This window comes from Zonotrichia leucophrys, chromosome 1A, assembly GCF_028769735.1.
Source record: "Zonotrichia leucophrys gambelii isolate GWCS_2022_RI chromosome 1A, RI_Zleu_2.0, whole genome shotgun sequence".
In the NCBI taxonomy this organism is placed as follows: domain Eukaryota; kingdom Metazoa; phylum Chordata; class Aves; order Passeriformes; family Passerellidae; genus Zonotrichia; species Zonotrichia leucophrys.
The window spans coordinates 6,258,621-6,286,452 of record NC_088170.1 but is presented as its reverse complement, the minus strand read 5'-3'; the positions used below and the strand labels follow the sequence as shown (position 1 = coordinate 6,286,452).

The 27,832-nt window shown below is 47.0% G+C and overlaps 3 protein-coding genes across 8 annotated transcripts in view; 1 reads left to right on the top strand and 2 right to left on the bottom strand.

Annotated features, from left to right (window-relative positions):
• Window positions 1-2,178: 2,178 nt before the first annotated feature.
• Window positions 2,179-4,694, bottom strand: LOC135456174 (acrosin-binding protein-like). The gene is made up of 4 exons (XM_064729891.1): window positions 4,658-4,694; window positions 3,654-3,869; window positions 3,155-3,249; window positions 2,179-2,616 (listed from the first exon to the last, which is right to left on the bottom strand). Exons 1-4 carry the CDS (start codon window positions 4,689-4,691, stop codon window positions 2,179-2,181), a joined length of 783 nt encoding a protein of 260 aa, XP_064585961.1. The 5' UTR covers window positions 4,692-4,694.
• A 2,895-nt stretch (window positions 4,695-7,589) lies between these two features.
• Window positions 7,590-24,211, top strand: DDX11 (DEAD/H-box helicase 11). Of its 4 annotated transcripts, none has more exons than XM_064736521.1 (26): window positions 7,590-7,752; window positions 7,829-8,044; window positions 8,534-8,620; window positions 9,985-10,142; window positions 11,245-11,293; window positions 11,802-11,909; window positions 12,441-12,528; window positions 13,401-13,603; window positions 14,168-14,320; window positions 14,429-14,475; window positions 15,237-15,316; window positions 16,097-16,141; window positions 16,266-16,333; window positions 16,711-16,749; window positions 17,220-17,343; window positions 17,866-17,997; window positions 18,466-18,578; window positions 18,901-18,973; window positions 19,339-19,442; window positions 19,992-20,141; window positions 22,043-22,111; window positions 22,282-22,382; window positions 22,790-22,874; window positions 23,448-23,523; window positions 23,661-23,815; window positions 23,932-24,211. In XM_064736521.1, exons 1-26 carry the CDS (start codon window positions 7,609-7,611, stop codon window positions 23,959-23,961), a joined length of 2,697 nt encoding a protein of 898 aa, XP_064592591.1. In that variant the 5' UTR covers window positions 7,590-7,608; the 3' UTR covers window positions 23,962-24,211. The 4 variants fall into 4 exon arrangements, with proteins under 4 accessions (XP_064592591.1, XP_064592582.1, XP_064592598.1 ...); XM_064736512.1 differs by having other exon boundaries at window positions 17,863-17,997; XM_064736528.1 differs by lacking the exon at window positions 23,932-24,211 and having other exon boundaries at window positions 17,863-17,997; window positions 22,790-22,875; window positions 23,447-23,523; window positions 23,661-23,797.
• WASHC1 (WASH complex subunit 1) overlaps window positions 24,204-27,832 on the bottom strand; it is a 37,368-nt gene continuing 33,739 nt past the window's right edge. For all 3 annotated transcript variants that reach the window (XM_064736557.1, XM_064736564.1, XM_064736548.1), the window contains 5 exons: window positions 27,518-27,722; window positions 26,895-27,059; window positions 26,532-26,690; window positions 25,895-25,963; window positions 24,204-25,366 (listed from right to left, as the gene is read on the bottom strand). In XM_064736557.1, coding sequence (XP_064592627.1) covers window positions 25,215-25,366; window positions 25,895-25,963; window positions 26,532-26,690; window positions 26,895-27,059; window positions 27,518-27,722 — 750 coding nt within the window. In that variant the 3' untranslated portion in view covers window positions 24,204-25,214. The remainder of the gene's footprint in view (window positions 25,367-25,894; window positions 25,964-26,531; window positions 26,691-26,894; window positions 27,060-27,517; window positions 27,723-27,832) is intronic.

Below are 27,832 nucleotides of genomic sequence, written 5' to 3'. Positions count from 1 at the left end.
TCAACACACAAAATTTTGCTATAGCATTTTGAGACAGATTTTTTTTTTTTTTTGTCTTTAGTAAAAATGCTTCTGCGCAAGATCCACTCGGTGAATGCAAAGTGAGCTGCTAGCAACCAACACCACACAGAGAGCACCTCTGTGCCTGGAAATGTCACACAAAAATCCAAGATACAAATTTAGAAACACCACACAATTCTGTCCATGTTACATGTCAAAGCAGCAATCTGGAAATCCAGAGCCTGACACATATTAAGGGCCTGTACTCTGCTTTTTCTGGTTTTTATTTCATGTGTGTGGGTGAACTGTAATCACATCTACTTGCTTTGAGAAGAACAAAACATAATCTGCTGCTCTCAGCACTGAAGCTCATTGAATTTCCTCTCATGCACATGCATTCACATACCCCAGCCTGACAAAGCAGAATTTACACTGTGTTAAACAAAAAGATAAGGGCAATTGAACTGATCTCAGTGTTTAAATATGCCATAACATTTTGATGTCTGTAAACCTTGTAAAGCAAAGCTGAAAAAAAATTAAGAGCTCTGAATTCAGCTATACACACTGGGCTAAAAAAGGCTCAGCTGGTATTTCATGAATGTAAGGCCACTGGTGCTGTGGTTGTGGAGGAGGAAAAAGACGTGTGGTTGTGAGTGGGAAGGAAGCATTATTTAGTTGCAAGACAAGAACATATAGGAAACTCTCTCAAGTGGTAGGAAACCATTTAAATTAAATTAATAATACCAATCTAGTTCATAAATATGTGACCCTGGGTCCTTCTGTCTTAATTTTCTTCACATTTTTTTGCTGATGCATTTTTAGCTTTCCTGTCTGTAGTCAGGTCCCAATACTGCAGTGAAATATATTGCAAAGTTTATATTTCTGCTTCCCATAAACTGAGCACAGATATTTTACCACATCTCTTTCAATTTAGAGGGTTTACCCATTTCCTTTCATGAGACAGAGAGATTACTAAGGACACAAATTTCTCTATATTACAAAATTGAGACTGTGTACAGCTACTATTTTTAAATTTTATGTCTCCTTGTTTACTTCATGTTATCCTAGCAGTTTTGCTTTTTATGCCATGTAAGACAGATTTAATGCAAAGTTTGCAGTTATGTTCATCCCTTGTCTATCTCTGTCACCACTGTTGCTCATTTCCAACAAGGTCTGAGACAAGATATGACTGGGTCCTAAGTGCAGGACACAGCAATCTTCTCCCATTCCCACGACAATGGAGGACCTGTGATTTTGAGATCTTTCTAAGGACTTCCTTCAATGGATAGGCACAGAGCCAGTATTTCACTCAGCTGCCTGTGTCACTTCGCAGTGTAAAGGAAAGCAGCATGCCAGACTGACTCCACAGGGATGTTGCTTGGTGTGGAGAGAGCTGCCTTTGGCCCCTTCCTCCTCAGAGCCCTTGGTGGAATAGAAAACAAGAAAGCCTGCAGAAGGAAAGGTGAATAGGGAGTCTCACTTCAGGGGTGGTCTCCTGAAAGCAAAAAACCACTGGAATTTAGATTGAGTTTGAGGTAACACCATGTTTTTCTGAGTGGAGATTCAGACAACCAGAGCTGGTTCTTGCAGAGTTCCCACTCTGCTTTTAGCAGCAAGTCAGACTCCAGATGGCTTCACACAGTTTTACTGACAGGCATGTTCAGTGTTTAGGAAAGAAACAGCACTTCAGCCAAAGTTCCAAGTATCAGATCCTCTGATTTTTTGTGAGAGACAAGAGGAGGCTCTTACTATGAATATTTATCCTGTCTGTTTCATAGCAACATTTCAGAAAGGGATGTCAGCCATGTGCAAACCCCAGAACAAGGAGAGCACGGGACCAGCAGTTCCCTTGCAGGATGAAGCCTTCCTGCACTTGTAGAGCACCCTTGTATATTTGTGTTTGTATATTCACATACATATTTTGAAAGAAAGTTCTTCTCTTAATGCTTTTGAGCAGGAGCACCTGCATTTAATGAAGATTGTCCCATGACATCCCTTGAATGACACAACACCATTAATGGTGAGCAAACAGTTTTTACAGGAGACAATGGTATCTTTTCAATACATTTACTTCCAAGAGGAGACCATCTTTTTCTTTGAATCCTGAGCAATGGCATTTCCCATGGCTCTGTTTCCCCATGCATTTGGAAGAGCTGGCTTTTCCCCTGTTGAGCTGTATCAGTTGTTTGGTGACCAAGACACATTGACGCTGTTCAGAGCCACCAGCAGCCTCGTGGCAGCCCTCTGCAACTCTTCCTCCTTCACTGCCTTCCCAACAGACATCAACAGCTTCATTGTCTGCAGTGAGGTCTGCACCTGGCTGTCCAGTATCCTCAGGAGCAGATCCTCGATGTCACTGTTGGGCAGGTGTCCCTGCTGATGGCCACTGGCTGGCACTTCTGGGGCTTCTGTGCCCAAGGGAATTGGTTCTGTGCTCACAGGGAGGGAGGTGGGGGTCACAGGTGCCTCTGTCTCGGGGTTGGGGGGAGCTGGGGGAAGCATGGGGGGAGCTGGCAGGGGCTCAAAGCTGCTGGATGGGATGGCTCCACTGCTCACGATGGGGCTGGCTCCTGCTTGGATGCTTGGTGTCTCTGGGCGCCCTGGGCACACGATCCTCTGTGGGGGAGAAAACATTCCTCTGGAGAGCCTTAGGAGCAGGCACCCACACACAGCCCCATTCTGTGGGTTTAGCTCTCACTGCACAATCTCATCTTTCCCATCTCCTACTAAGGTGAGCCCAGGAAAGCAAAATAAATCTTCATAAACTCTTGGGACTCACAACTCACAGCTCTCTTTGCTCTCTTCTTCTGGCCTACATGAATCCCCCTTTCTTCTGGAGAAACCCAGATTGTCTCAACTTGTTTGGGAATGAGAGCTGAGGAAGAGGGTTGAGGTGGTCCTCAAAGGTTCATTTTCTTGAAGAATGCCTTCTGCAAAGTCTCCTTTATGGCAAGGGGCTGCAGGTGCCATCTGTGTTAGCTAATCAGCTTGGTGTGAGTGCCCCTGCATGATGGGCTGCCCATGGTTCTCTTCTGTCATCTTCCCTGTCTTTTAGCTTTCTGTCTTCCCACTTACTCATATTCAGGGCTCTCTCTTTTGCCTACTAATTGCCCAGAGCACACCACAGTGTACAGGAAACAGCTAAATAACTCACCTTAAGGAAATACTGTTTCATAATACAGCGATAAAGAGAAAAGGTGCAGAAGTTGAGGAAGGAAGGATTTTCTGGCAGTTCAGAGCATATAGGCCCTAGAAAGAGGCAAATAAAGACACAGATCCAGTGACAGACTCCAACACTGGCATCCCCCTTTGCAATAACCTCCCTGTGGAGTGACATCCCTCCATGAAAAACCCCCTGTGTCATATGGGGACTTTTTGAGAACCTCCACTGCTTCTTGGTCATCTTAATGACCCAAGGGGTGAGAGGAGGTTGGTCCTAGGGATTGGTCCTAGGGATTGGTCCTAGGGAATCCATTGGATTCCTCTGAATCCAGTGAAATGTGAGAGAGGCTGCCCATAAGCACGTGCCTTCTCCTCACTGCAGGATAGCTACCCACCTCTCTCCCCTCCCTTCTCCTCCCCAGATCCTGAGTGTTTCCCAGTGATGAGGGCCACGCAGGACTCCCGTCCTTGGGAATCATGGCTGGCTTTACCTGGAGGGATGGCTCCGTGGTTTTCATACTCATCCAGCCTCTGGATGAGTGAGTTCTTGCAGCCGTACAGCTCGCGGAGCTCGCAGGCGGTTCTGGCTTGGATGGTGATCCTCAGGAACTGGAAGAACTGGTGGTATTCCTGGTCAGAGAGGGGTGTTCCTGGCTCCTGTGCCTTTGTGCCCCGAGGGCCAGCTATGCAGCCCCAGCCCAAGAGCACTGGTGGGAAACAGAGTGCAGGGAGTCAGAGGGAGAAGGAAACGCTAACCACAACATGTTTGGAAGAGCTGGAGGACTGAATCCACATCTCTGTTGCCTTTTCTGGGTGCAGGATCCAGCACATGGAAAATGCATTTACAAGTTAGACATGGAAGATCCAGACCTGTGGAAAATTTGCTTGCCCATGTTGTAAGGAGTGACAGTACATGGCTGAGGGACCTTCACCAAAGCTCTGGAGATTCAAATCTTGAACTGGGAGAAATGTCTTGGAAGTCATGGCTGAAACTGAGACTATTGCTCTGTTGTTGGGGCTGGAGCAAGTAGACTGTTTCTTTCCAAGATTTTTAGCCTCTGCAAACTCTCTTTCTCTGGCTAAATAGGTCTTTAACCAAGGTCCTCTCTCAGACCTCTTTCTCCTGCTTCCCCTGTTGCTTTACTGGGCCAACTCTTCCCTCTTAGCTTTGTGGGTTAGCTCCAGACCTGTGCCTTAGTGCTTTAATGTATCCAGCTGTCCCTGTCACAGCATCTCCACCTCTGCTCCAGCCTGTGCTCACTGCATCCAGATCTGACTCCTGTCTGGCTCTCAGGTTGCTCTGTGGCCCTCCTTGATGAATAAAATACCAACTCCAGGGTGAAAATTGACAAAATGATAAGCCCATGGATCTTTGCGCCTGAGGCATTGGAGGATGCTTCATCTCTTCCTTTTGAGGAGTAATGGGGAGGGTGCAGAGCAGCTGGATTGGCTGCCCTTCCTCACAGCTGGGTTTGGAAGAGTTTGCCCTACTCACCAGACAAAGCCAGATAAGCCCACAAGGCCGTCATGGCACTGGGAGCAGTGCCTGTGACAGTTGGGGCCCACGTGCACGGCTGGAGCTGTCACCTGTGCTGCTCTGCCACTGATGTCACAGACACCTGCGTTCCGAACACTCCATCCTCCGCTGCTCCTGCTCCCTCCCTGCTGCCCCCTCCCCCAGGCACTGCTTGGGCATGGACAGGTGTGTGTGACTCTTTCCTTCTCCTCACTGCCAGCCCTGGAAAATCCATCTGGAAAGAGGCAGTCAAACAGCCATTTTTCTGGAGCACAGGACAGGAAATTCTGCCTTTGGGCTGCTGCTGTTGATAATGTGTGAGTAGATCAAATCTTGTCTCTTGCCCAGATCTGTGTGTGCTTGGCTGATCCATTAAGGCAGGATCCACAAAGCACTGAAGAGGGCTCCAAACCATGGCAGAAAACACCAGAAAGAAAGGTGATGGAGAGAAAATGGTTTGAGGAAGCAAGAGTTTTCTTACACAAAACTCATCAGGAGGCATTTTTAGTCTGGAAGAGCAGCAGGACAAATATCCAGACACCTGTGAGAAGGCAGTGAGCTGTCAGGCAGCTCTCTGGACATCTGGTTGACCTGTGTGAGCTACCTGAGCTGGCCCTGGTTATTGGACCTGAACAGTGGTGTCACAGGGTGCATGGCAGGACAGACAGTGACCCTGACTCATGTTTCTGGGCATCATTTTCCTATGATCTAGGCTACTTTCAGCTCCTAAATACTTATCCTCCTGTAATCTCACCCATGGCAGCACTGCTGCCATGACAAGTATTTATTTTGTCTGTTTTCCCTCCTCTGATCAGGACCTGCTGTCCCCAGCTTGGCTTTAACCTTTTGGATAAATGAAGCAGGTCTGTGACCAGAAGCAGCACAACACTGAGACAGTAGAGAGAATGCTCACAAGGTGAGAAAATGCATGAAGCATGTCTGGGAAGGGAAGAACTGAATGCTGAAAATTTGGGGTGTACCATGCTGCTCACTCCACAATCACCCTGCCCCTTCACTAAACAGATTCTGCTTCCAGGAAGATCTGTAGGCAGAGTATGGCGAAGTCCTGTGGTATGTAATACCCTTTCAAAAAGACCCTGTCCAAAATGGAATCAATCTTGTTATTTTTCAGCGAAGAATATACTCATAATGTTAAAAGGCAGAAACCAATGTATGGCTTTTTCTTCTTTTTGTGCTGACAATATTTGAGAATATTCGAATCAGTTTGCTGCTTTGAGGTGCTTTGTTTGTACTGCAAATGTTTTTCAGCCCTGAGTGTTGTGAACAAAACTTTGGGGATTGGTATAACCAGTGTAGTGCTGTCTTCCAAAATCTGCAGATTATCTGAAACAAAACTGAAGGGTTTTTTGCTGCATCGCTCCATGCGACAGGATGATGTTCAGTCTGTAAGCAGCGCTGTCCATTGTACCTCATACTCTAGCATGAGTGCTTCCAAATCAGTATAACCTCTGAAAAACCAGGAGCCTCCAAACGTTTCAGTCTAAAGGTTAATAAAACAGTTAATAATTTTACTCAGTTGTCTATCTGTTCTGTAGATAAAATCTAGATACAAATTGCTGCTAAGCTTTCTTTTTAAGGAAAAGGGCTATGACTGGAAGGAAAAAGGAAATAAATAGTCTGAACTTAAATCTCTTTGTCTTTTCTTTCTATTTTCCAAATTTTACATGGGACAAGGAATTCCTACCTCATGATAGCTAGGTAACACAAAACCAATGGCTGTTCCCAGAAATCCTGGATGCAGAAGTGCTTCCAGTTGAAGGGAAGTCTATAGCTTCTCCCAGATTTGTTGTTGCTGATTTGAAACTTCTTCCAACATCCAACATCAACAAAACACGGACAAAAATATGGCCTTATATTATTTAACCCAAAAAGAAAGGATTTGCCCCAGATGGCCTAGTCTGAACCAGTACACGATGAGTTCTCACTGCTGGTCCAGAGATTGATTGCAGTTGTCTTGTTCTTTTTATGCTGCTCTTCCTACAGTCGCTGCTGTTTCCAGGGTATGAACATATGCAGTTCAAATACAGGACTGAGTATTACATAAACCCTTTCTATATGGCAGTGTTTTATTACTGTGCATTTCTATCTGGGAAAAACGCCAATCACTTGTTTTTAAAATTTTAAAAGTTTAATAATAATATAATGGTTATAAAAACAGCAGTAAAATTAGAGCAATAATAATTTGGACGATTTGGATTAGGACAATATGAGGCAATAAAAACAAAGAGTTACGGACGTCCGGGTACCTCTTTCTGGGAAAAATAAGCCCAAAAAAGCACACACATTAACAGAGGATTAACCCTTAAAAGCAATAGCCTGTTGCATATTCATACACCTCATACATGATGCATAAATTCCATTCAAACACAGGATTCTGTCTGGTCAGTGTCAGCTTCTTCCTATTAATCCTAAAGGTGTCTTCAGGGATAAGTGAGGTGGGAAGAAGTTCCTTTCTTCTGATGAGTGAGCAATAAATTCTTTTTCTCGGAAAGATTTAGGTGTCCTGTGGCTGCTATCTCGCTGCAAGTCCTTTCCTTAAAAAAAAGTATCTTACATAGCATGGTTTTTATTTTAACACTCTGTTATAATCCAAAACTATGTTTAACCCACTATTCAAGAAAATTAATAGAGCATAACTTTCTAATATAACACATATAATATTCATTTTAATATTTGCGAAAAGCCAATATAAAATGCGCAATTTTGTTCACACGTCCTAAATAAAACCTTTTTTTTTTTTTTCCTCCCTCTGAAATGTAATTTTCTGTCCGTGTGCGATGGGAGGGGATGGGGAAGGGGACGACAGCTCGGGAAGGGGATCGGTGCACAGAGGCAGCACAGGGCGGTCCTTCCGCCGCGTCACGGGAAGGGGCGGCCGCGGCCGCGGCGCCCGGTTCGAAGCGGGCGGGATGGAGAGCGGGGCGGCGGATCCCGGACCAGGCCGGTTCCCGTTCCCCTACACTCCGTACCGCATCCAGGAGCAGTTCATGGAGGCGCTGTACGCCGCGCTGGAGGCCGGCCGGGTCGGCATCTTCGAGAGCCCCACGGGCACGGTGAGGCGGCGGGGCCGGGCGGGGCCGCGGTGGCGGCGGCGGCAGCGCTGCTCACCTTGCCGGCTCTCCGTGACAGGGAAAATCGCTGAGCCTCATCTGCGGGGCCCTGGCCTGGCTGCGGGACTGGGAGGAGAAGCGGCGGCAGGAGGAGGAGCAGCTGCTGGCGCTCGGGCAGGACGCGCCGAGCCCGCAGCAGGCGCGGCCGGGCAGCGCGGACACGGCCGGGCAGCCGGACTGGGTCACGGCCTTCGTGCAGAGGAAGGAGGAGCGGGACAAGGTGGACAGGCTGAAGGTGGGGATGCGCTCTGTGTAGAGGACGGGGTGAATAAACGAGGAAATGATCGGGAGGGCTGATAGCACATAGTCACGGCATGGCCGGGGCTGGAAGGGTCACCTAGAACATCCTCTCTGCTCGAGTCCCTGGAGCGCGGTACCCAGTGTCCAGGCGGCTGTTTAGCATCTCCCGAGAGGGGAACTCCAGCAGCTCTCTGGGCAAACTGTTCCTGCATCCTGCATGGTGAGTGGAGAACACGTGAAGCAAATTTGGTGGTGTGTCTTTGCCTGTAGATTGCCCAGGACAGGAAACTCTATTGCTTTCTATTGCTTTGAGCAGAGAACCACTCAGTAGGCAAGCACACCAAGAGAATGGAACCCTGTCCTGGCCCTGTCCCGGAAATTTTATTGCCCTTAGTCTTTTTTCTATGCCCAGAGCATAAGGAGTGATACCAAGGGTTGAGGACTAAATCCACTTAATCCTGCCTACACTCTCCCATTTTTGTAGGAAGAGCAGATCAGAAGGAAAAAGCGAGAAGAGCGTCTTGAGAAAATTCGGCAAAATGTGCAGTTAAAATATGCAGCAAAGAGGAAGGTGAGTTACTCCACAGAGATCAAAACTTTCTGGTTTTGTTACCTTCAGTGTTGTTCATATTTGCTTATGTGTGACTTCACGCTGACTTTTCCAACCCACCTGTTTGAGGAGCTCTTTGTATGAGGTTTCTGAAATTGGTCATCCGAAATTATTTGTTAAATTTTCTTTTAAAAGACAGATGTGAAAAACAATTTGTGCATCAATAATTTCCTGCTACAGTTTTTGTGTGCGGGCAGAAAATATGTGTGTTCTGATTGCCTTCTGGCTTTCTGCTTTTCTTTTAAAAGCTTTAATACTCAGAGGCTTTTTTTGGAAAGATCTCTGTTTTATGAACATGTGTGAACAGTACCTCTGGAATAAAAATTATATTAAAGTTCACAGATACATATTTCTTCTCATTTAGGTGCATGAACTGGCCTCAGTGCTCTAGATGGTTTTTAATTATATGAGTTATACTTCCCAGAAATACTCAGTTCAGGTTCCCAAATAGATTTATTAGGCTGCCAGGCTATTAATTTCTATGTGCACTATCTCAAATACTGTGTAATGTTTTGGTCAACTCCTGTCAAAAGGATATGACAGAAATAGTAAAGAATGGCAAATAAAAACCAAATGGAACAAAGAACTTGTCTCTTAAAAGAGAATGAAGAGCATGTGAAATGAGAAGCATGATGAAAAGCAAGAAAGCAACTGAGAGAAATATTATGGAGATTTAGAAAAGTGACTGATTCATCTTTTCTGTAGTGCTTACCAACTGCATTTTCTGTATATTCCATGGCAATAAAATGCTCATTGACATTGCAAGATACTGTTTTGAGATGGAAAAATGAACCTTTCTTTGTCGTGACACAAAAGTTAATCAGAAAACTGTTCAACAGTTCAACTGAATTTTTGTAGAGAGACTTGTGTTAGAGTAACAGTCATAGAACTGGAGAAAAATCTGGAAGACAAATCTTGTTCTAAGCGAGATGCTGAGCTGATTCTAGCTTTGAGTTAAATGTGCACAGAGTGTGTGATTATGTCCTTACATGTTTGTTTGTTCAGGTTTATTTACACGCTATTTTCTCTCAGGCAGACATCTTTTATGGGCCACTTTAAGCAGCTAACACTGGATTACATGAACATTTCATTGAGGGTCTGTTAGTTCAGCAGGCCTTTTGCAGAGAAGGTCCTTCATGTTTCCCCTTCATAACCATCTGTGTGGGCAGGTCTTTGGTTTTGGTAACAGCTGATTTCTGTAGGGCTGAACAGCTTCAGCCTTCTGTGAGGGACTGTGCTGTCTTCTGCCCTGTTCATGCCATAAAGCAGCCCCTGTGCCACTCTCTTTTTATATGGGAAATGCTGAGCCTTTGTGTTCCTTCCAGAGATGTGAGGAGGATGAGGCAAAGCGCCTCCTTCAGCTCAGCAAGGAGGCTCTTTCACAGGGAGCTGGAGAGGATGCTCTAGACCAGCTGGATCACAATGAGGAGGAGCTGATTCTTGCTGAATATGAGAGTGATGATGAAAAGAAAGTGGTATCTGGGTAAGGACAGGGAATGAGGGGATTCCATGCTAAGGAAACATTTTCTATTTAATTTTTATCTTGCCCTGATTAAAGAAGTTGTGCAGATTTTATTAAGTGTTTCTCACCTTTTCAAACAGTGTAAGATGGTGGTTGTTCTGGGGTTTTATTTAATTGGTTGTTTGGGGGGGATTTTAGTTTGGTTTGTTTTGGTTTTTATGAACTTGTTAGACCGATGAGTGACTTGAAATGCTTTCTGAGAAAGTGCATCTTAAAATGTGTGTTCTGCCTTTATCCATGCCCAGCTTCCCAAAGAGTGCCTCTGGATGCTGAGTGAATGACTCAAGATCAAGTTCCTTGCATTAGAAAAGCAGAATGGAAGTCAGAACATCAGAGGAAGCTGCCAGTTCTGCAGATTAGCACTGGCATCTTTTGATACACTAAAGGCAGAGATGTTCACATTTCTTTAAGACAGAGCTTTGGCATGAAAATCCCCTGCACACTTTTATCTCTCATGCATTTGCTTTATGCAGAAAGCCAGAAGCCATACTTCAGCACAAAAAATAAAACACATTTAAATTACAAATTTACTAATTCGTGTCTAGACATATCCTTCTGCCTTAAAAATTGAAGAACACTTAACTACTTTTTTTATATGTAAATAGTTTATCAAACATTGAACTGCTGTTATCTTTGAGGAGCTCAATGGCAGCTGAGTGCTTTCCTGAAGCCCTTCTTTATGCAATATCTGGAGGGTGATAAATTGCTTCTAATGGGAAGGCTTTACAAAAATAAATAAATAACGTCACCAAAGAATAGTATAGCACTGATTAGCTTATGCCTGAGGCTTAGAGTCCCTCAATCAAAAGAAAAAGAAATTCTTGGACTTGGAAAAAAGGCACAGCCCAGGAGAGATTTTTCCTTTAAAGAGAAAGGCTTGACTTGACTATGCACACTTACACTGTTGTTAAAAAGTTAAATTTTCTTTTACCAGCTGAGTTCTGAGGCTCTTTTTGAGATGACTTAATCATCTCTCTTGAGACCTCACTCCTGTGGTGGAGCATCATTTGATTCTTACTGTCAGAGGTCTGCTGAAAGGAAACTGAACTTTCTCTTTTCTTAGGCTGGAAGAAGATGATGATGATGATTTGGAAGAGGAGCATGTGACTAAGGTGAGAGGAGGAAATTAAATAGTGCCACTTCATAGAATAGTGTAGGAGTGAGCAGAATGATGGCTTCCTTGCACCTTTCCAACAGTCAGGCAGTACAGAAGGATTTAGGAGGTAGCTTCCAAGACCTGCCAGGTCTGTTGATAAAGACAGCTAGTTCTGCTGTGCTCATCTCCTTCTGGACTACACTGCCTGCCTAAGCAGCTTGCTGTGCTAGCACTGCTTCATTTTTTGCTGCAATAAATAGTTTTTTATTACTCTCCCATGGCGAGTCCTTGTTTTATAGAGATCTTGGAAAATTAAATGGCAACAAAAGCAAATGCAGAGGAGAAAACAAAGATGGGGCTTTTGGCCTCAGCAGTTTTAAGCACGTGCCTTGTGCTTTTGAAGGCTTGAGCAAGGTGAACCTTGCTGAAGTGCTTGGCTGCTTCCTCATAGGATTGGTCATAGGTAGGGATTGGCTTCCATATTCTTCTTTTCTTCATTTTGTCTTTGTTGTTGCTCACTGCAGATCTACTACTGCAGCCGCACCCACTCCCAGCTGTCCCAGTTCGTGCGGGAGGTGCAGAAAAGTCCCTTCGGCAAAGACACACGTCTGGTCACCTTGGGATCCAGGCAGGTACGTGCTGCTGTTCCCAGGGACCCAGAACACACTGCCAGGAGCTGTGTGGAGCTGGTGCCACAGAAGTCACCTTGGGGATAGGCTGAGTCTCCTGTTGAAAACCTAAGGCAGCCATGGGTCGCAACACAGATCTGTGTGATGTGCATTTTTCTGTGAACTCTGTTTTGGTCATTTACCCTTTGATGTAAATACAAGAATATGTTTTACCTTTTCCAATATGGAATGTTACAGATGTCTGAGTCACTGAGAAGGTGCTCCTCTTAGTAAACTAGTGGTTCTGGCAGCATTTTTCAGAAGCTGTTGTGTAGCAGTGAGCCCTCTTTCTCTCTTTTTTTCCTCCTAAGTTTCTGTGAGTTTTGAGCATATGTGTAGCAGTTAGTATGTACAGTATCTAATTGGTAGACTTCATTTTTGGAATCTAGCCTGAGATTGCTTTAATGAAAAGCTTTCATTTTACAGCAGGGGTTATACAGGGGGCACTCAGCTGTGAACTGACTCCCTTCCTCTTCCTCTGTTTGCACATGCCAGAATCTGTGTGTGAATGAGGAGGTGCGACGCCTGGGCGCTCTCCAGCTCATCAATGACCGCTGCATGGAGATGCAGAAGAACAAACATGGTAAGAATGCTCCTGTCGCTGTCATATTTTCTGAAAAATTCCTTCTCCAGGATTTCTTCTCCTGGGAAGCTGAGAAGCCTCAGAGAAAAAGGAAAATAATAATTATCTGATTCGCTTCTCCTGTTTTTTGCTGCTTTGGAATGTGTTTGGAGATTGTTTACCACCTGGTCATTGTTTGATTGGTTTCATGTGAATTGTTTTAACTTAATGACCAATCACAGCCAGTGGAGAGAGTCACAAGTTTTTCAGTAGTATCTTGTTAAGCCTTTTGTAAGTATCCTTTCTCTATTCTTTAATATAGTTTAGTATAGCATTCTTTAATATAATATAGTAACATAAAATAATAAATTAGCCTTCTAAGAACATGGAGTCAGATTCATCTTTCCTCCCCACAACAGAGGACCCTGAAAATACCACATGCTCCCAGCCTGGGGAAGCAATTCCTAATAAAAGTGTCATGAGAGTGTGGAGACAGTGACCACTGCCAGTCAGTTCTAGCAAGAGTGCTAGAAGCTTGAAAATGACAGGTTGGAGGAACAGGAATCCTTGGTGCTTTTCTTGATCTCCAGGCTATGCTGAGATTAGAATAAATTTTCTGAATGTCTTAAGCTGGTCAGCACCTCTGCACAGAAAGATACTTGTGTTTAACTCAATGATAGAAATGTTGGAAGATGTCACATGCTAAATCTAACTGGCAAGAGTACTGTCTACTATGGAGATGGAAATGTTACTGCTGAATAATCTAAAAATAGGTGATAAGTCAGGAATACACAGGACAGAGCTTGCTTTTGAAATTGATGAGGTTCTGCAAAATGGTTATTTTAGGCTGTTGTGTGTGTTGCTCATAGTTTTCTTTTGATTTCTGCTGTTAGAAAAGAAGAGCAGTGAGGAGAATGAGGGGAAGAAGAGACGTGTGAGTCGCACCGTGTGCCCGTTTTATTCCTTTGAGCAAATGCAGTTTCTCCGTGATGAAGTTCTGGTGGAAGTGAAGGATATTGAGCAGCTGGTGTCCTTGGGAAGGGAGGCCAAAGCCTGCCCATATTATGGGAGTCGATTTGCTATCCCTGCTGCTCAGGTAAGACATAACAGGCTTAGTGGCATTAATGCCAGGCACTCTATAAATGAACTGGTGGGCTGCTCCCTCTAGTACTGTTACTTAGATTGGGGGAGTCTGTAAACAGGCTGTGTTTCTGTCAGCTCTAGTTTTGCCCAGAAAGCAAAGGAAAATAAGAATTCCCATCAGAAGTTCATAAGGATGCTGTATGTCTCAGTACTTTGAAATACTTGAGCAGTTCAGCAAGTGTGAGGCAATACTGACATACAGGTGTACTCTTAGCTCTTACACCACTCTTCTTCCTTGCTGGGTTCTCTCTGAAGAGTTTTAGTGCTCCAAAGGAGATTTAGAAGGTAACCTGAGCCCATATGCAATTGTAGCATAATCATTTCTCTTCAGCTCACATCCCAGTGCCCCTCTCGAGCATGTGCTCCTGGTTTTGTTGTTACTTTAACCATAATAAGAGAAGTCACTTGGCTGAATTCTGCATGGCCCTCTGATAAGGGCTGTTAAGAGTGGTTGTAGAATGCCTCAAGTTTGTAAGGATGAGAGCTGGAATCAGGGCAGTGTGTGCCTCTCCTGTAGCTGGTGGTGCTGCCCTATCAGATGCTTCTGCATGAGCCTACCAGGAACGCTGCTGGGATCAAGCTGAAGGACCAGGTTGTGATCATTGACGAGGCCCACAACCTCATAGACACCATCACCTGCATCCACAGTGCCGAGGTCAGCGGCTCTCAGGTGAGTCACAGCCTGGCCTGCTAATGCTAATTGTGCTAAAGAGCACAAATCCAGGGTGCTCTTTCTTCTCTCCTTTATAACAGCAGCTTCTGCTTTCTGTTTGTGCAGCTGTGCTGTGCCCACTCCCAGCTGTCGCAGTACATGGAGCGGTACAGGTGAGGATCTTGGGGGAAAACAGCACAGGCAAGGGCTGGGGATGCCCTGGCTGGCCCCATGGCTGCAGGGCCTTGCTTGCTTTTCCCCAGTGGAAAGTTACTGCATTAAGAGTTCTGCAGGTGAAAAGACAACTTGCTTCATTATCTCTGTCTAGAATCCATCTAAGTCAGACTGCTGGGGCTGGGATAAAGCAGCAAGAAGGGGATACCCTGAGGATTCTGTTTTCCCCTTATACACTCAGTTTCCCAATATCTCCCTCTAATCACTTCTACTTTGTGATGTAGAGTTTCAAAAGATTCAGTGTTTCATGCCTCTCCCTTAGTCTTCCATTGTGCATTATGGTAGGAGCAGGAAGCTCTGAGGAGGAGGAAGCTGTGTGTGGGTTTTGGCTCTGCACCTTGCCATCCCTGCAGTGGCTGATTGTTGTGTTCAATGATAATAACTCTGAATGTTTGGAGCATTATTGCAACAGGGTCTTGAGGCATCAGTGCCATTGTAATAAACCAACTATAATTAATATGCAAGGAGAGGTGCAATGGTAGGAACAGTGGGGGGAGCATGGAAAAATGCTTTGGGATGACCTTGGCAGGATATCCAGATGACTGTGCTCTGTCACAAACAGGGAGAGTGAACTTGGAAGAACTCTTAGTTCCTGACTCTCCAAAATGAAGAAGAGTTCATGTACTTGTTCCTGCAGCTCATCTGCTTTGGTTAGTCCCTGAGGAGGTTTTGGGGCCTAAACATGTCTCGTTTTTCATAGGAAACGTTTGAAGGCAAAGAACTTGATGTACATTAAGCAGATCCTGTATTTACTGGAGCAGTTTGTGGCTATGCTGGGAGGTAAGCAAACCTTTTGTGTCTCCAGGGATACTGATAAAGTCTGAGCTAGTTAGTACTTCCTCAGGACACTGTCCCCCTTCCTCCTCTGCAGAGACTGCAGGGAAGTGTTGCTTATGTATAGGTTCACATGCCAGTAGTTTTATTTTGCAGGCTGTTTTGTACATGGGCAAGTTGACTGATGTCTGCTGGAACTCTTTGTTTCACTAGCTTAGGAGCAGCAGATAACATTGTGAGTTGGTAGAGGCAGTTTGCTTTGTGTGGTTTTGAGATCCAGTTGAAGTGAGGATGATGTAAAATGCCAAGTGAGGAATACAGCAGATTTATATATAACAGATTTATCACAGTGTAACACAAGAACTGCATGAAATAAATCTCCAGGTCATCTGGTAGCAAGGCCTCTGTGTGTCAGCATGTATCTGCAGAATGAATCTTTCTTGAGTGATGCCTTTCCTTTGTGAAAAAATATCTTGCTTTGATTTTAGGTCCACAGGAATTTGCAGGACTCGCTCCTTTTCTCCAATGATCTGTTTCCTAGATCTTAGGAATGTAGGTGGTGTTCCTTAGGATGCAGCAGCACACTTGTTCTAGAGTGTAGGGCTTCTCTACAGGGCAAATTAAAACTGAGTGAGAGCTGGTGTTTTGTCTGCAAAGATACATTTTGCAGATGTGTAGTTACTTCTTGGGTTTTTTGTGCCCTGTACCCATCGAGCTCAGTCTTTAGTTTCCTGCTCACTTTGAGATAGATTCAAGCCTTCCTTGAACTGGTTTCATGCTTTACAGGTAATGTGAACCAGAATCCTGGATGTCAGGCAGTTTCCCAAACAGGTAAGACTGGAGTGAACTCCTGGGGTTTGCAGCTATCAGTCAGGGACATGGGTGTGGGCAGCAAGGGGTGCAGGCCCAGCAGCAGCCAATAATTTCTTTTCCCCTTCTCTCTATTTTCTTTCAGGGACAGTACTAAAATCCATCAATGACTTCCTGTTTCAGAGCCAGATTGACAATATCAACCTCTTCAAGGTACTGCAAATGTTGGGGCACAGGTGGTGGTGACTTGTTTGAGATTATTGTGTGAAAACTGGAAGCAGAGCCAAAGCCCATGCTTTCTAGCTGTCTGTAAGGCAAAGCTACACTGTAAGGGCTGTGGATGCAGAAATTTTGCTACTCCAGTAACCCAACTTTCCCCCTTGAAGCTCCAAACACAGCACCTCAACACTGTGTTTCCACTCTGGAATGCCACTGTAATAAACTCTGGTCTGGCTGGTGGTGCCCACAAAGATCTGTGCAGCTCTCCCCAAAAGCACAGCAAGTGACAGCCGTGCTGGGCAGGGGTCAAGGACAGCAGGGTGGAGAAGGGGTGCTGAATGCCAGCTCATTTGCCTGTCCTCCTCCCACAGGTTCAGCGCTACTGTGAGAAGAGCCTCATCAGCAGGAAGGTACTTGCCCTGGGGTTTCATGGTCAGCAGTGCTCCAATGCTGCTTCACACCTGCACTTTGAGATGGAAGATGCAGCAGCTGGGTGGGAGCTTGTCTTCTTCATCCTGTTCTGCAAACAAACTGGTTCCTTTAAAAAATACTGTATGGGCAGGTTAACTCTTGCTTATCCAGAAAAGAAAAATACAGTGTGGTTTGCCACAGTATTCCAGTGGGTGCCAATTCTGTGCTGCTTGGCCTCAAATTTGCCAGGCAGGCAGGCTGCATTGCACTGGAAGAACAGACATCAGAAACTTGTTTTGCTTTTGATTCAGTGGGTGTAGGAAAGTAATGGGAGCTGATACATTCTGATTAGGCTGGTTTGTGAATACCTACTGAGGAATTTAATTTGTGGCAGGCCAACAAACCTGCCTTTATCTTCTCTGATTCCTGCTGTTGGTAGTCTTAAGTATTTCTGGCTTTTGTTTGGCAGCTTTTTGGGTTTGTGGAGCGATATGGGGGCCCTGCCTCAGCTGTGAAGACCAACAAGGAGAACCAGAAGGTGGCTGGTTTGCAGGACTTTCTTTTGACCCTTCAGCAGGGATCTGATAAGGAAGGTGAGTTCAGGCATCCTCTCCTTGTGCATCTGTGGGCAGAGTGAGGATGTGGAACCTGTATCTCTGCATGAGGAAAGGGAGGAGGCAGATGTGCAGAATGAGAGCCTGAAGAAGGTGTCTTCCTGCATGGGTGTTTTTTAACAGGTCTCACTAGCTGACCTAGGCAACTGTACATTGGATTAGTGAGGTCCCTTTCAAGCTGCATGATGTGATTCCATGTTCACACCACATGCACTCAAGCTTTGCACTTCTGTGACCTGCTGGCTCTGGGACCTGAGCTACTGTGTATAGTAGCTTTGCTTAGTGGTGCCATCCACAAAAATCAGATTTTTCTTTTATTTTTTTTAAATTTAGCAATGAGATGGAATTTGGATTTTCCCCTTGAATGGGTATTTATTCTCTGCCTGCATATATAGGCCAGGTATTGTGTTCCTGTAGAGCATATTTTGTGCTTAACCCTTGTCTTTACAAGTGTGGCCTAAGTTGCCTTGCCTGCCTCTCCTTTCTTTTTTGGGCCAGCAGGTACCCAGAGCCCTCCTGTGGAGGCTGAGCACGACCAGCTCCGAGCTGCCTCTCCTCTGATGCAGATTGAAGGATTCCTCTCAGCCCTCACAAATGCAAACCAAGATGGCAGAGTCATTCTCAACAAGCAAGGTACTGGAAAGGGAGAGCTGGGGAGGGGTAGCATGAGTCAGTCACAAGCAGGGTGCTTCACTGGCACTGAGGGAGGAGATACAAGAGTCTCTGGGGAACCTGGAACCTGCATTTGTGCCATCTGTGATGCAGGCTGGTAGGCTTGGTCTGTCTGAGGATGCTTATGACCCCAAGGGAATTTTTAATTAAGGGCATTGGGGCCAGGGTTTGCAGAGGTCTGCCCCCACTTTGGAGGCCAGTTTTGTCCTGCAATTTACTGCACCTGTTGTACAGCTCCAGGGAGATTAGGAAGCAGAAGGTAACCTCCAGGTTGGCATTACCTGCTGCTGCCTCTGTCTGTGTTGAACAGCAAGTGTTTACTTTGAGAGGTGGGTACCTGCCAGAGTGCCCGGTCAGGAGGGAGAGTCTCTCATATCCCTGAGTATGTGTCACAGCTCCCTCCTGAGTGCTCCCCTCTCCTTTTCCCAGGCACAGTTGCTCAGAGCAGCCTCAAATTCCTCTTGCTGAATCCAGCTGTCCACTTTGCCAAGGTTGTGGAAGAATGCCGTGCTGTCATCATTGCTGGGGGCACCATGCAGCCGGTGAGGGAATGAGGATGCTGTGCTGGGCTCTCGGCAGGTCGGGGGTGCTGTCTGCGAGCCAGGGTGGAAAGAGCAGCCAGGCTGAGCTGGTGGTGGGTTGGAGCTAGCACGGGGAGCGGTGGGAGGAGCTCGTGATCCATCCTGGCTCTGCAGCGCCGGGGATCCCACCGGGATCATGCCACGGGAGCTTTGCAGAGTCGGCGCCGCTGCGTGCGGGCAGAGGGCGCTGCCGCTCCTCGGCCTGACCTGCAGTGCTGCTGCTGCTGGTGTAGAGGTTTTTGGGACACTGGTACTTCACTTGTCTTTATTTTGTGCATCATAGGTGGCTGATTTCCGAGAGCAGCTGCTGTGCTGTGCTGGTGTGGACCCTGCCCGGATCGTGGAGTTCTCCTGTGGTGAGTGTGCCGGGCTGGCAGGGAGGGCTCAGCAGTGCCAGGGCTGCAGTTTGCCTTCAGCACTATTCTGTCAGCACTCAGAGCAATGTGGCATCTTTCCTAAAAACCAGGGCAGCAAAGGGGTGTGAGTTCCCTTTCACTCTGAGCTTCCCCTGTGGTCTTGACTGGTATTAGCAGGCAGTGTGCCATGCTTTCCTCCCAGGGGCAGAGGGGATGGAAGTTGGAGTAGCTGAGTGACTTAGGCACTTTGGCTTAGCCAGGCAAACGTTTGCCTCTGTCACTAGAATGCAATTCAAGCTCTTCAGCTCGTGGGGTTTGTGCCAGCAGCAGTGATGGTGACTCTCCCTACTTGTTTTTGTCCCCAGGACATGTGATTCCTCCAGAAAATATTTTACCCATCATTCTCTGCAGTGGTCCTTCCAACCAGCAGCTGGAGTTCACTTACCAGACCAGAGACCTGCCTCAGATGGTCAGTTTGTCCTTTGTTCCCCTCCTTGGGATCTCTTTTTTGCTTCACATGCTTGTATTTCAGAGCAGGGTACACTCTGTGTTTAAGAGGGGGGCTGAGCTAAAGCCGTGCCAGAGGAAATCCCAAACCACAGAAGCAGCTGCAGGTGTTTTGGCACATCTGCCTTCTTCCTGTGGCAGGCCAGTGGGCACCCAAGGCTGGACACTAGGTCTGCTCTGCCCCTGCACAATCTCAGGCAGATGTGCTAACCAGCTCTCAATGTCTGTTCTAATGGGACAGCTTCCATGCAGTGAGGCAAACCTTCCTTTCCTGAATGACCACGGCTCCACAGCCAGAACAGAAACCCTGGGCTAGGGAAGGAGGCCAAGCAGTGAAGAGCTTTTTAGTGATGCCCAGCTCCCCATGGGAGTTCTCACAGACCTGGCTTATTTCCCACATTTTTTCCTCCCCTAAGGCATGTCATAAGGAAGGTGTGATCCCTGAGCAGAGAATTGGAGCAGCATTAGCTGGACTCCTGTCAGCTGCAATATGCTCTGGTCTCTCTTGCAGATGGATGAGACAGGTCGAATCCTTTGCAACCTGTGCAATGTGATCCCTGGAGGTGTGGTGTGCTTCTTCCCCTCCTATGAGTATGAGAAGCAGGTGTATGGACACTGGGAGAAGACAGGGCTGCTCTCCCGCCTGGCAGCCAGGAAAAAGGTGATGTGCAGCCAGGGCAGTTGGGACTTTGCATGGAGGTGCCAAAACCCCAACAATTCCATATGCATTATGGACCTCTCTCTGAGTTGTTCCCATGCTCTGTGCACAGAGCAGAATGGATGTTTATCCAGCTAATCCCTCCAGGAACGAATAAATTACACTTCCTGGGTGGCTGAGCACTGAGCTGCAATCTAAATGAGATTGATTGCAGCTATACATCCTTGAAGTGCACACTCTGTGCAGTGGCCATAGGGGCAGACAGTCTTTGCTATCCATAGCCAGCAGACTTGTTCTCTTGTGGCTGGGAGCGACTGTTCAGGTTGAGCTCCTACAAAAACAAATTCCTACAGGGAATTTGTTTTCCCCAGGCTCATTTGTGTGTCCCTTGAGCACAGACCAACACAGCCAAGGGCTAGGCAGAGTGAGACAACAGTGCAGTTCGTAAGACAAATGGCATTTTGCTATCTGCCAGAAGAAGAGATGAGAACTGGAAGACAAGCAGTGGTGACTCCCGTTGAAGGAGCAGTGAGAAGCATTAAATAGGGAGATCACTGCAAATATGAAGTCTTTCCAATGACTCTCACAGGTATTTGACAGTTAAATATTGAAAGTCAGGCAGTTCAGGTTGTGGTGCAGGGATCTTGGATCATGTGCCAGGGGAAAGAAAAATTACTTACACCCTGGCTGTGACTTGTGTGTACCAAAAGCTAAACACCACAGTCTCACATTTCACAGCCTTGGTGATTCTTGGCATTCTGGCACATGGGGCAGCCTGTAGCTTTTTGGTTGGAATCATTGTGCTTCATTTTCTCTGTGTTTGCAGAGTTACCACTCTGAGTGCCTTTCAGCTGTGTCCTGTCAGGGTCCCAATGCTCTGCCTGGTTCCTCCAAGGCTTTGGGCCACTCACAGTTTGTTCCAAATTTCAACTCCAAATTGTTCTTGTTTTGCCTTTGCAGTCTCCAGAAAATTGGATATGCATTAGCAAGGCAATTGGGTCTAAGTGCAGCAAGTGAGAGTTTCAACTGCCCACACACAAGATCAAATCTTAGCAGGGGAAGGTTCAAGGCTTTCCTGAGGTTGTTGTGGTGAGATCACACTGAGATTATATACAAATCACACAGGGAAAGTTAATTTAAATCAAAAGCTTACATAGCTACCTTTCAATAAGTTAGTTTTGACTTATATTTGTAATTGCCAGTTATTTTTCTACTGAAAGACTGATTTTGACTGGTAACATTTTATATTACTTCTTGCTAACCAAAGGAAAACACATTCTGTAGATTCTTTACTGTTACAGAGAAGACAGATGTTGGACCTCTTGTTTACTAGGAAAACTACTTGTTTTAGGCCAAGCACCTGTAAAATACAGCTTAATTAACTGCAGAGGTTTTCAGTAACTAATTAGGTGTGTTAGAATAACATAAAGATATACTACTTTATTTATGCTTTGCATGAAAAGCTAATTTATTCACTGGGCAATGGGAGCCCCTGCTTGGAATTAATTGATGATTCAAATTGATTGGTCCTGTCCCTGTCCTCCAAGATCTTGCAGCTTGACCCCAGAGGGTCTTGATTCATAGGTGCAAGAGGTGCTCATTGCTTTTTTGTCTCTCAGCTCTAGGATGACTTGTAACTTCTTTCAGTATTGAACAAGTATCCCAAAGCTGAAAGGGAATGTTGGAGGGGCAGGAGCAGCTGCTGCTCCCTTCAGAGCCCAGCTGAAAAGAGCTGTAGTGCATTTTCAGGGTGGAGGAAAGGTACTGGTTAAGTAAGTTTTTCAGGCAATTTTCCCTTGCATGACCTCAGTTCCATATGTCATTCAATGGCATGGGGGTAAAATGATTTGCTTTCTTTAAACTGTTTGTTTCCTGTTGCTGAACTGATGAACTGTGCCTGACAGATCTTTCAGGAGCCTAAGAAAGCCAACCAGGTGGAGCAGGTGCTGGTGGAATATGCCAAATGCATAAAGGTAAGCTGAGCAGGCAGGCTGGTGGGAGTGTGGCAGCTCAGCAGGTATGGGAATGCTGCAAAGGAGGGCACTTTTAACAAGGAAAAAGGGCTCCAGCCTAGGTGTGGGAGTGTTTCTGAAGCACAGAAATGTTCCCTGCTCTGGTTTAAGTTGCTGTCCCTCTCCTGCAGCGCTGCAGCCAGACAGGAGGACAGATGACAGGGGCCCTGCTGCTTTCTGTAGTTGGAGGCAAAATGAGTGAAGGGATCAATTTCTCTGATGACCTGGGAAGGTAAGGTGACTGCTCCTTGGAAAGCCACCTCTGGCTTGTGCTGGAGTGACTCCAGGCATGATGGGCACATCAGTGCTTGCATGGATAGAAAATCCTGGGGAATGTGTGACTGAGCTGATGCTTAAAGGAACAGGAGGGGCTGCTGAGTGGTGTAAAACCCTCCTGTCCAGGCCACTCTTCTGTGAATAATGCAGTTAGGCTTGCTGTGCTGGATAATCCTTTGTTCTGGCACCCTGAATCCCTCTGCAGCTCTGTTCAGCACGTGCTTGTCAGGCTGCTGTGCTTTATTGTTGCCTTTGGTTTGCAGGGCTGGCTGTCTTTCAGGGGTGCAGTGACCTCTAATTTATCAGTCTATTGGCAAAGTGCCCTAGGATGAGACATTAGAATAATGCAGTCCTCCCTTGCAGGTGTGTGATTATGGTGGGAATGCCTTACCCCAACATTAAATCTCCAGAACTCCAGGAAAAAATGACCTGGCTTGATAAAACAATGGTAAGAGCCACTTACACCTCTGTCTCTTTCAATTCTGCTTTATAGTACTAACTTCTCAGCACATGAGCCCCAGAGCTGCCTTCAGAGTTTTATTTTCCTTGAGCTTGCCCTCATTTCCCAGACAGTGTGGTACTGAGAGCACAGGCTGCTCCAGGCTGCTCCTGGACAGGTGGCCCTAAACACAGAGGAGGTTTGGTGGAGGGAAATGGCACCAGGACTTGCTGGCAGCTCTGAGCTCCAAGGGGAGCAAGGACCCTTCAGCCCACAGGGGTGGCAGGGTGGTAGAAGCTGCTTGCCAGGATCATTTGTCTCTTCTCATTGCTCACTGGAGGTGCTGTTCCTGGGGACAAGGTCTCTGCCTTCAAGGGCACCTTGGTTTGGCTCTTTGTGAACGCTCAGCACAGTTTTCTGACTGCAGCCTTTCTTCTGTTCCTCCTTGCTCTCCACTTGGGGTCTGCCTGGCTACCCGCTCACCCTGCAGGGGTAAAAGTATTTACCTCACTTTCTCAGCAAAATTCCTCAATTTGATTTACATCTGCCTTGTGTTCAGACTTGCCTATTTCTTCTTTCCAGCCCAGAGCTGGTGGCCAGGCACCGAGCAGAGTGCTGATTGAAAACCTGTGCATGAAGGCAGTAAACCAGTCAATAGGTAATTCATCCTTCCCTGGACAGGCTGGGGGATACCAAACACACTGGAGGAGGAGGGTAGGAAAAAGGATGCATTACAGATGATGGGAACAAACAATTGAGTGGGCCATTCATTCTTTGCTTTTATCCTGTGGACAGGCAGAGCCATTCGCCACCAGAAGGACTTTGCAAGCATCGTGCTCCTGGACCACAGGTACGCACGCCCTGCCATCTTCAACAAACTGCCCCAGTGGATCAGGGAGAGGACCCAGGTGAAAGCTGCCTTTGGATCAGCGTTTGCTGAGCTAAGAAAGGTCAGAACTCCTTGTATTTTGTGTCACTGTTCCCCATTGTCCTCATCTGGACCTTTATAGAGCTTTCCCTTTAGAGTAAGGCTGAGGACAAACTGCCTGGTTCTGTGTGTTCCCAGTTCCATCGAGGCAAGCTGGATGCTCTGTGATGTGGAGCAGAGAACAGATGGTATTCATCATTATGACTTAAACCTCTGAAGACTAGGTAAAGTAACACAAGTTGCTGCTTTTCTGTACCATGGACTTCGTAAAATCTCTGCCTTCTGCATCCTTTGTGGATATTTGCTGTTCAGTATCTGAATGCTATGATGGTGAGAGAGCCTTCAGTGCCACAGGCAGGAGGGAAACTGCTTGTAGGTCTGAGGCAGGTGAAGAGAGTAGCAGCAGTTAATTGTTTACAGCTGTTAAGGTTTTATTTAAATTGATTAAATATTTTCAATAAAAACACTCAAGTATGGCGAGTATTATTTAAGTACACTTAAGTATGGGGAGTAATTCTTTTGACTGAACACATAGGGTTTTATCCCATCAACCACCAAGTGTAGGAGGCCTGACTGACCAATGCCATCATTGAGCTTTTCACAGGAATTGTAAACTTGCAGGCCACTAATTTATGTCATATTGGAATAACACAGAGTGGTAATGGAGCAGCTGTGGGTAACATTTTTTCTCACCCTCTTTCTGCCTTGCTTCAAGCAGCCAATAGATTGAAGCAGTTCATTCTTACAAGGGGAATAAAGATATGTCCACAATACAGCACTTCTCCTTTGATCATGTTTAAGCACAGGATTGCTTTGCTCTTTTTAACCCCCAAGTTTCTGAATTCAAAGTAACTTATTAAATTTAACTTTCCTGGGGGGTCTTTCCAGGGTTATAGGTCAGTGCTGGAGGGCAGCAATACCACCAGGGACAGCCACATAATCCCTCAGCTGTTCCCAGCTATCTCTGTCATCCTGAGCACATCTCATCCCAGGAGCCCTGTTTGCTTCTTTTCCAGTTTCAGCAGCTGGATGCCACCTCTCCAGGCTCTTCACAAGGAAGAAAGTACTTATGGCACAGAGCTGTTACCCACTCCCTGTATGTTAATTAGCCCCACAGGGAAAGAAACAGCTGCCTCTGAGAAACTTCCATTGTGAGTCACCTGCCCCTTGAGCAGGTCCAAACCCTGTGGTCTGCACAAGCTGTGCCTTCAGGGAGGGGAGCACCTGCTTCTAGCAGCTGGTGCCCTCCAGCCTGTGGTGCTGGGCTGTGAGGCTGGACAGCTGGGCTTTCCTTTTACACACTCTTAATTAATGACACTTCCCACTTTTACCAAAGTAAAGGCAGTAAGGACCTCCTTCCTTCAACTTCATGGAAATTTTTCAGGCAGCAACAGTTTCACATAATACTCAATGGATCCCATCTATGACTCCCAGTCATCCTCATCCTCCTCACCCACGGGCTGCTGTGGGGGTGGCAGGGGTGGTATTGAGTCCGACATGCGAGCAAAGGCACCGGCAGGACTGCCAGGAGCATCCGTGTTCCCAGAGGCTCCTGGGCCTTTCCCTGAAATACCTGGGAGGGAAGGAAACCACAGTGAGTCACACCTGGGGACTAGAGACCAAAGAGCAAGGGGAGGGTGAAAGCCATGCCCTCACCACCCAGGTAACCAGAAGAGCCAACATGTTTAATGCCAAGGTTTAACTACAGCTCCCCTGAGCAAGTCCCTGCTATTGACTGCCCAGCACTGAGGTGTGACCTTCAATCTAAATGCCCCAGAAACCTCCCATGGCACCTCCAGTGCCCGTATGGGCAGTGGGCCCAGCTGCCCAAGCACTGGATTAGAAAAGACACTGCTGTCCCTTCTGCACAGGCTTTCTGGGTCCATCCTCTGAAACATATAAACCCCTCCAGTGCCTCCAGCTGGACTTGAGGTGGAAATTCCTCTGCTCATTCTCTGTAAAGACACTCCCAGCTGTACTGTGGTACCCTGCCCAGGAAAATCTCTGTTCCTGTGTCCAAGGCTGTGGCTGACACAGCCTGGGTACCAGGGAGTGCTCTCCCTGTTTCCTGGGGGAAGGAGCCCACATTGCAGGACAGTACCTTTGCGCCTCAGCACCAGCTTGTTGAACAGGTCTGACATCAAATCTCCACCTTGTCCCGTAGCTCTCACTGAAACAGAGCAGAACAAGTCAGTGAAGAAAGATTATCTCAGCTAAGCACTATGGCAAAAGCATTTCCCTGCAATACTGCCTTCAGATAAAGAAAAAACTCCAAACCTCTAATTTTGTATGACACCCCAAAACTACAGTCCATTTTCAATTCAGGAAAACACTAGGCACTGCTAGCAGGGTTAATGGCATCTCCTGGGGAAAACCAAGAGTGGAATTCATTGAGGAATGAATTGAATGAATTCCATTGAGTGGAATTCACCTCAGCCAAGGTGCTTAAACTGGGTCAGCCCTGTCCCCCAGGGTTTCATTTGTGTGCCTGCTCCTGTGCATCACACGTGAAACTTCCCCACAAGCCCTGGGGCAGATGCCCGTTGGGCCAGTGGGGTTTAGCAAGTTCACAGAGCTCTGGCTGAGTGGTGAACACCTGAGACCTCCATCAGCCTGTGAGGAGACAACTCCTTTCTGCTCTGTGAGTTCACTGTGCTCCTGCCTTGCCTGCCTGCCCCCAGACCCAACACCTCCCCAGCCTGACAAGGAAAAAAAGTTGTGCCAAAGAGTCTCAGCACCTTGTTCTTGTTCCTTCTGCTTCTTTTTCTCCAGCTTCCTCTCCTTGACGCTGCGAAGGTTGGCCTTCCCAATGCCCCCGGCCTGGCGGATGGACTCCAAGAGACTGGCACGCCCAGTGGAGGGGTTCACCACCTCCTTTGGGGCTCCTTGGACTGAAGCTGCAGGGACAGGAAGGACAGACAGCATCAGGGTCAGTGCATCAGCTACAGGCCCAGCCAAATTCCCATGGCAAGGGCTACTCCAGTACCTTGACAGCATCTCATCCCACTGCACATCCTCCCCTGCTGGAAGGCTGGGAAGGCCCCCAAGGACACAGGTGAAGGGAAGGAGGCTGTGCAGCTGTGGAGGAGCCCAGCCCTTACCTGCAGGCACTGTGCTGCTGCTCTCCTCACTCCCTGCCTGAGCTGCTTCCAAGGGTGCCGTGGGCTGGGGCAGGGGCGGCGGAGGAGGCACCGGAGTTGGCACAACAGGAGGCGGAGGGGGAGGTGGAGGGGGAGGAGGTGGCAAGAGCTTAGCATCTTGGAGATCTGAAATATTAAAGAAATTGTATCTAAAGAGTCCCAGTTTCACCTCAGAGCTTCACACACCTCAGCAGCAACAGATCAGAGTCCTCAGCACCTGCAGCAGAGCACTCCTGCCCTGTGCACTATCTCTTAACAGCAGGCAGGGCCAAGGCAAGAGTCTGAGATTCTCCTACTCTCCCTCCCCAGCTGCATCCCACTTCCACAAGGGCATCCCACCAGGCTGACACACACACTGTGCTCCCTCCTCCCTAGCTATGCAGAGAGAGGGGGAGGGAGGTAAAGGGGCTGCAGTCAGGCCAGAACTTGAGCAGGTTGCAGCTTTCCCTCAGGCCTAAACCAGAAGTGCAACATCCATCATCCATCTTAAAATTTCTACCAAGGGACTTTCTGCCTCATCTCCACTTTCCAGCAATCCCCTCCTTCCTCCTTCATGGGGTCCTGGGATCAGAGACTGAAAATACCTGGTTGCAAAGGCTCCACAGACTCAGTGTTGAAAGTGGGCAGCTCTGGAATTGCACTGCTGGGGGCAGAGGGTGCAATGCCAGGGCCCAGGTCAGCGCTGTACATGAGGTCTGCAGCAATGCCAGGCAGGTCTGGCAGGTAGGAGGGCACATCAATCTCAGGGACCTGGCCCAGATCTGGCACATAGAAGTAATTTTCAGCGACCTGAAGAAACCCAAACCAACAAGGTAAGGCAGTGACTACATGCTTGCTGCAAACAGGGGCACTGCAGGGAACAATCTGGGCACCAGCCAGAGCTGGGCTGGGGTACCTTG